This window comes from Setaria viridis, chromosome 7, assembly GCF_005286985.2.
Source record: "Setaria viridis chromosome 7, Setaria_viridis_v4.0, whole genome shotgun sequence".
Taxonomy (NCBI): domain Eukaryota; kingdom Viridiplantae; phylum Streptophyta; class Magnoliopsida; order Poales; family Poaceae; genus Setaria; species Setaria viridis.
In genome coordinates this window covers 8,917,168-8,924,665 of record NC_048269.2, presented here as the reverse complement: position 1 = coordinate 8,924,665, position 7,498 = coordinate 8,917,168, and the positions used below count along the sequence as shown (strand labels likewise).

The following is a 7,498-nucleotide window of genomic DNA, read 5'->3' as shown; positions in this document are numbered from 1 at the left end:
GTAATCATCATCAAATCAATACAACAATCTACTATTTTCTCGCACTTTACTTTCGAGTAGGCGACTTCGCCAGTACTTTTCCTCTTTTCACGATCTCCGGCCGATTCTGTAAGTTCTGTTTATCGAGTAATATCTAAGCTTTAACTTCGAGCGCATCGCTGTCGTTTCGTTTAGATTTATTCATCAGTTATCGATATTTACTAGAATTCTAGGTTTTACCTACTGTTCTAGCTTTATCACCAGTTATCCAGCTTGGAATCAGAGATTTTGGTTTACTTGTATTTTATTGCTTGTCTGCTAATTTTGCTTAGCCGATTAGATCTGTTCCAAGTGTTCCTATTGTAGCGTTGTCTAGTTTACTTTAGTAGTTTTCTTTACCATCGGTTGCATTATAGCCGATTTCCTTATTATAGCAAATCGGCCGATTCGCTGATGAGCTTCTCGAGATCGGAACATTAGCCGATCACAACCTTCGGGATCTGACACGTATCTTTCCTTGCCAATCAACAGGTCAGATTGGCTGGCACGCCGCGCGAATCGCACCAGGGCGATCACCCGAACAGGAGTTAAGCAGATTCTTCCGAGTCGTGTGTCCGACGCTAGAGATTCAATCAGCTGATCTTTGACGCCAACAATATCATAAATAATAAAAAAATATTATATTTTTTTAAACCCGTGCGGGTCGCACGGGTACCTCCACTAGTTTCTGTAAGTTTTCCTGCTGTCCATCATATTCATTTTCCAAGCTGGTGTTGATTGGATCAACTATCGGCGCCAAATTAGTAACATCTAGGATGTGATATTAGAGGTCATGTATTACGTTTCGGCCTCCAGAATAGTGCGTGATGCATCCCCTTTTCTTCATTCTCTATAAAAAAAATACTCAAATCTGCCAACACTATCGAGGTTTCAGGCCAATCACATTGGCGCAGCAAACAGGTACCAATGGAAGGGCAATAGGATCGGAGTTACCAGCGTCTACATCTCACAAAGGTGATCCATATATCCATCTTTCTGCCTGTAGAGCTATAGATTTTTTATTTTGGCAAAATAGCCATTTTAAGTTCTAGAGGGTGAACTTCATCTCTCAACTTTTAGATTGGCCAATTTAGTCCCCCAATTTTCAGATTGGTCAATTTAATTCCCCAACTTTCGTTTATGGGTCAAACTCGTCCATTGTGCTGATATGTGGCTCCATATTGGTATGAAACTAACAACAGGTCTATTTTACCGTGGGCTCCTTCCCCTCTTCAATTTTCACCTTTTAAATTACAATAACCTATGATCCAAAATAAATATGAGGATACATATGTTTGCCGAGGGAGCGTGAATACATGCATGGAGCATGTATAACTAGGGACGGAGCCAGGATAAGTGAGCAATACCAATAGTGATTATATGTAGATGATAGCGTATGCATAAAAGAAATTAAGCTAGTTATCTACTAATTTGTTTTGAATTAAACATGTGAAGATAAATAAAATAGCATGTATTTGCCAACCAGCTAAAATACAAACCAAAAAACTGGTTTAGAACCGAACTGTTACCAGCTTTACCTGGGACGCTCCTGGCATGGCTACAACTTGCCAGTTGCAACGCGACAAGCTTCGTTGTATCCTAAGACGATCCGCCAGAAGTGGCGCTCCCGTCCAAGTCGCGCAGCATCATCGGGAGCTGCAGTCGAGGGGTAGCCTTTTTATCAAAGCGATCGATCGCCGGCGCTTGGCAGTTGGCACTTTGGCCTAGGATTCTTCCGCCCGTTCCCGCATGGATGACTTCTCCTTCTCCCGCTCCGGCACGCACCAGCGTCGCCGGCAAGGAGCGCACAGTCCCTTCACCACCCCGGAAAACTCCACCTCCTTCGCCGCCCCTCGGATGGTACGGCGCCGGGGCCTCGATGACATGTCGTGGCAGAGCTCCGTGTCCTGGCAGCCAGATACGTCGTGGGCGCAGCCGCACGGCCTCGGCGCAGCCGTAGGGCCATGGGCACCGGCGGAGTCGGAGTCCGCCTCCCGGCGTGGTCCAGCGCTGTTCCGCCGGACAGCGAGGGACTACTACTTGTCAACACGGTCCAGCCGGATCTACCGCGACCGATCTCCGGTAGCGCAGCAGCAGTCCCGTGCTGGCGGCGGCAAGCGCCTGGAGCTGCAGAGTGTCGTGACCGACGCGAGCCGCGCCATCGTCGTGGCGCCCAACACTTCTTTTGCCAGCAACGACGACGCCATCGTCCGCACGGCCGCCGGCCGAGACTCTGGAGACAAGTCGATGGTCAAGTACAGCGGCACCTACAACAACGCCATGTCGCGGGAAGTATCCTTCTCGCGCGACAACCACGACAAGCTGTACGTGCCACCGCGGCAGGAGGCGCCTAGCTTTGGCTACGACATCAGCGTCGCGTCATACAGCCGGAGCCAGTACCTCGACGACGACGACGGTGGTGGAGACTACGGCTATGATGACGACGATGACGGTGAGATCGAGGTGAGGATCGGAAAGCCTGTGAGCATCTCCGGGTTGTTTAAGTACTCGACGCCGTTGGACATCATCCTCCTCGTTCTCGGGTGTGTCGGAGCCACGGTCAACGGTGGATCTCTGCCCTGGTACTCGTACCTGTTCGGGAATTTCATCAACAAGGTTGTCAACAGCGACAAGGCACAGATGATGAAGGATGTCAAACAGGCAAGTTGTGTCATAAGGACGAATCAAAGTAACATCGATTTCCACGCTACCAGATTACTGTGATGCTAATCTATTTGTAGTACCTTGTTGGATGCAGATCAGCATTTACATGGTGTTCCTTGCTGCAGTTGTTGTCATAGGGGCGTATCTTGGTAATTAAGCATGTTGTTTTGGTATTTCCGTTTGAAGCAAGCACGCATGTTCTTGACAAATTCTGTGAGCGTGCAGAGATCACGTGCTGGAGGATCATTGGCGAGAGGTCGGCACTCCGTATACGACGGGAGTACCTGAAAGCGGTGCTGAGGCAAGAGATCGGGTTCTTCGACACGGAGGTGAGCACGGGCGAGGTGATGCAAAGCATCTCCAGTGATGTCGCCCAAATCCAGGATGTCATGGGAGAGAAGGTAACACATCAATAACACACGGAACGTGCGAATAACTCAGAATGAGTGATTGCCTACTTGATTCTACTGAACAGGACAAAATAATAATTAATTGGTCTGTTCTATGGAAATTAAGATGGCAGGCTTTGTGCATCACGTCTTCACCTTCATCTTTGGCTACGTGGTCGGCTTCACCAAATCATGGAAAATTGCTCTCGCCGTCTTCGCTGTCACCCCTCTCATGATGTTCTGCGGCATCGCCTACAAGGCCATCTACGGTGGCCTCACCGCCAAGGACGAGGTCAGCACGCTCAGTTTATTTATCTCCACTCAAACAACTTACTGCTAGTTTGATTGCTAAGGAATGGGTTGGATTGAAATAATTATGTTTCTTTTTTTTTTACATTTCTTGTATTCGGTGATGTATTAGGCATCATACCAACGTGCCGGCAGCGTGGCCCAGCAGGCCATCAGCTCGATCCGGACGGTCTTCTCCTTCGTCATGGAGGACAGGCTGGCAGACAAGTACGCCGAGTGGCTAAACAAGGCGGCTCCAATTGGCATAAAGATGGGCTTCGCCAAGGGCGCCGGCATGGGAGTGATCTACCTAGTAACCTACTCCCAGTGGGCTCTGGCGCTGTGGTATGGCTCGCAGCTGGTCGCCAAGGGCGAGATCAAAGGCGGGGATGCCATCGCCTGCTTCTTCGGCGTCATGGTCGGAGGAAGGCACGTGCAACAGCTAACCTTGCACGGCGGCAGGGGTTTGTCTTGCCGCAAGAGATGGTTCTTTTGCTGATGTCTTGGAATTTGGCAATCTTCGTGAGCGCAGGGGTTTGGCGCTATCGCTGTCCTACTACGCGCAGTTCGCACTGGGGACGGTGGCGGCGGGGCGAGTCTTCGAGGTCATCGACCGGGTGCCGGAGATAGACGCATACGACGGCGGCGGACGGGTGTTGTCGGCATTGAGGGGCCGGATCGAGTTCAAGGACGTGGAATTCATGTACCCGTCTCGGCCGGAGGCCCTCATCCTGTACAACCTGAATCTTACCATCCCCGCGGCTAAGATGCTGGCGCTTGTTGGCGTTAGCGGCGGGGGCAAGTCCACAATGTTTGCGCTCATAGAGAGGTTCTACGACCCAGCGCGAGGTGAAGCAGAAACAATGAAAACTAGCAACATCGATTGTTTTCTTGTTTGCTCGTGTGGGTGTGTGATTGAATATTGTTGTTGGTGCAGGGACGATCACGTTGGATGGCCAGGACCTGCCATCGCTAAATCTTAGGTGGCTGCGCTCGCAGATCGGCTTGGTCGGCCAGGAGCCCATCCTATTCGCCACCTCCATCATTGAGAACGTGATGATGGGGAAGGAGAACGCGACAAGGCAAGAGGCCATCGCGGCCTGCACCAAGGCCAACGCTCACACCTTCGTCCTAGGCCTGCCAGATGGCTACGACACACAGGTCATCAACGCACACGCCAAAAACTTTGACATGCCATCAGCCTCCGTGCTCGATTTGCATCTAACAATTCTGATTTTGGCTTACCATTTATTATATTATAGGTCGGCGACCGTGGGACCCAGCTGTCGGGAGGTCAGAAGCAGCGCATCGCTCTAGCGCGCGCAATCATCCGGGACCCGCGCATCCTGCTGCTGGACGAGCCCACCAGCGCCCTGGACGCCGAGTCTGAGGCTGTGGTCCAGCAGTCTATTGACCGCCTCTCGGCCGGCCGCACCGTGGTCGTCATTGCCCATCGCCTCGCCACCGTCCGCAACGCCGACACCATCGCCGTGCTCGACCGTGGGGCCGTTGTGGAGTCCGGCCGCCACGCTGATCTGATGGCTCAGGGCGGCCCGTACGCTGCCCTTGTGAAGCTCGCGTCGGACAGTGGCAGGTCCGACACCTCCGAGCCCAGCAAACTAGCTGCTGCCGCCACGGAGATGTTCAACAGCTTCACGGACGAGTCTGGGCATGACATGTCAGTGATGTCCAAGTCAAGGTATCATCGTACTCAGACGATCGACAAAGACGCGAGCAAGAAGGATGCTTGGGCGAAGAAGGACGCCAAGTTCAGGATCTCAGAAATATGGAAGCTGCAGCGGCGAGAAGGCCCGTTGCTGATCCTGGGTTTTCTGATGGGCATAAACGCCGGTGCGGTGTTCTCGGTGTTCCCGTTGCTTCTGGGCCAGGCCGTCGAGGTGTACTTTGACGCCGACACGTCCAAGATGAAGCGGCAGGTGGGCTATCTGGCCGTTGCCGTGGTTGGTCTCGGCGTGGCCTGCATCCTGACCATGACCGGGCAGCAGGGTCTGTGCGGATGGGCCGGTGCTCGGCTCACCATGCGTGTCCGTGACCGCCTCTTCCGCGCCATCCTGAAGCAGGAGCCAGCGTGGTTCGACGAGGAAGACAACGCCATGGGTGTCCTGGTGACGCGGCTTGCGCGGGACGCCATTGCGTTCCGGTCCATGTTCGGAGACAGGTACGCCGTGCTCTTGATGGCCGTGGGCTCAGCCGGAGTGGGGCTCGGCATATGCTTCGCGCTAGACTGGCGATTGACGCTTGTCGCCATGGGCTGCACGCCGTTGACGCTTGGCGCCAGTTATCTCAACTTGCTCATCAACGTCGGCCCGAAGTCGGACGACGGCGCGTACGCACGGGCCAGCAGCATTGCCGCTGGCGCCGTGTCCAACGTGCGCACGGTGGCCGCTCTCTGCGCCCAGGGCAACATTGTCGGAACCTTCAACCGGGCACTGGACGCCCCAGTGTCCAAGGCTCGGCGGAGGTCACAGATCATGGGCATCATCCTCGGGCTCTCCCAAGGCGCCATGTATGGTGCCTACACGGTGACGCTCTGGGCCGGTGCTCTCTTCATAAAGAGAGATGAGTCCAAATTCGGTGACGTGTCAAAGATCTTCCTCATCCTTGTGCTAAGTTCCTTCTCCGTTGGGCAGCTGGCCGGCCTTGCCCCCGACACATCCGGCGCACCGGTGGCCATCGCCGGCATACTGTCCGTACTGAAGCGTCGCCCGGCAATCAATGAGGACGGCACCAAGCGGCGAAAAATCAAAGATGGGAGACCCATCGATGTGGAGCTGAAGAATGTGACGTTCGCGTACCCGTCGCGTCTGGATGTGACGGTGCTGAATGGATTCTCAGTGCGCGTGAAAGCAGGGAGCACGATTGCGGTGGTCGGTGCGAGTGGGAGCGGGAAGTCGACAGTGGTGTGGTTGGTGCAGCGATTCTACGACCCAGTGGACGGGAAAGTGATGGTTGGCGGCATTGATGTACGGGAGCTCGACCTCAAATGGCTCCGAGGGGAGTGTGCAATGGTGGGCCAGGAGCCAGCCCTGTTCACAGGGTCCATCAGAGAAAACATCGGGTTCGGCAACCCAAAGGCTTCGTGGGCTGAAATTGAAGAAGCTGCCAAGGAGGCCAACATCCACAAGTTCATTGCTGGGCTTCCCCAAGGCTATGATACTCAGGTAAATAATTTCAAGCAAATTGACTATAAAGATTTGGAGAAACAATCCTGAGAAAATTTCAAAACAAATAATCAAATGCGTCAAATAAGCTAAACAGATGTGCTCAAGCCACAACTAGTTTTACCATGTGAACATCCTATCCAATTGTTCGCATATGTATTGCTGAACAAGTATCATCCTGAACCAGCTGTGATTGTTATCTGCAGGTAGGAGAGAGTGGGGTCCAATTGTCAGGGGGGCAGAAGCAGAGAATTGCCATTGCACGAGCCATTGTAAAGCAATCCAGGATACTACTTCTGGATGAGGCTAGCAGCGCGCTGGATCTGGAATCCGAGAAGCACGTGCAGGAAGCCCTTAGGAAAGTCTCACGGCGTGCAACGACGATCATGGTGGCACACCGTCTCTCCACGGTACGCGAAGCCGACCGCATCGCCGTCGTGAGCCACGGGAGGGTCATCGAGTTCGGCAGCCACGACGACCTTTTAGCGAACCATCGCGATGGTTTGTACGCCGCCATGGTTAAGGCAGAAGTGGAAGCGCAGGCATTCGCGTAGAACATACTCTTGATGCGTGTAATTTCAGCAATTTGGACATTGTGGGATGATCAATTCTTTTTTTACAACAAAACTTCACTAGTAATAATGCTTAGGTTGATTACATGTCAATGAATTTTTTTTAAAGGATTATACTTGGACCACGGATTGAATAGAGTTTGTAGAAGGTGTTTAAGGGCACCTGTCGTATCGGATGTTTGATACTAATTAGAAGTATTAAACATAGTCAAATTACAAACTAATTGTATAGATGGAGTCTAATTCGCGAGACGAATCTATTAAGCCTAATTAGTCCATGATTTGATAATGTGGTGCTACAGTAACTATTTGCTAATGATGGATTAATTAGCCTTAATAGATTCGTCTCGCGAATTAGACTCCATCTGTGCAATTAGTTTTGTAA

At 52.2% G+C, this 7,498-nt stretch overlaps 1 protein-coding gene across 1 annotated transcript; it reads left to right on the top strand.

The window, feature by feature from the left end:
• The first annotated feature begins 1,563 nt into the window (after positions 1 to 1,563).
• On the top strand, positions 1,564 to 7,231 carry LOC117863166 (ABC transporter B family member 19). The gene is made up of 9 exons (XM_034746772.2): positions 1,564 to 2,679; positions 2,777 to 2,831; positions 2,908 to 3,083; positions 3,199 to 3,363; positions 3,493 to 3,788; positions 3,892 to 4,208; positions 4,297 to 4,520; positions 4,622 to 6,541; positions 6,748 to 7,231. The coding sequence occupies exons 1-9, from the start codon at positions 1,768 to 1,770 to the stop codon at positions 7,093 to 7,095; spliced, it is 4,413 nt and encodes a 1,470-aa protein (XP_034602663.1). The 5' UTR covers positions 1,564 to 1,767; the 3' UTR covers positions 7,096 to 7,231.
• The last annotated feature ends 267 nt before the right edge of the window (positions 7,232 to 7,498 follow it).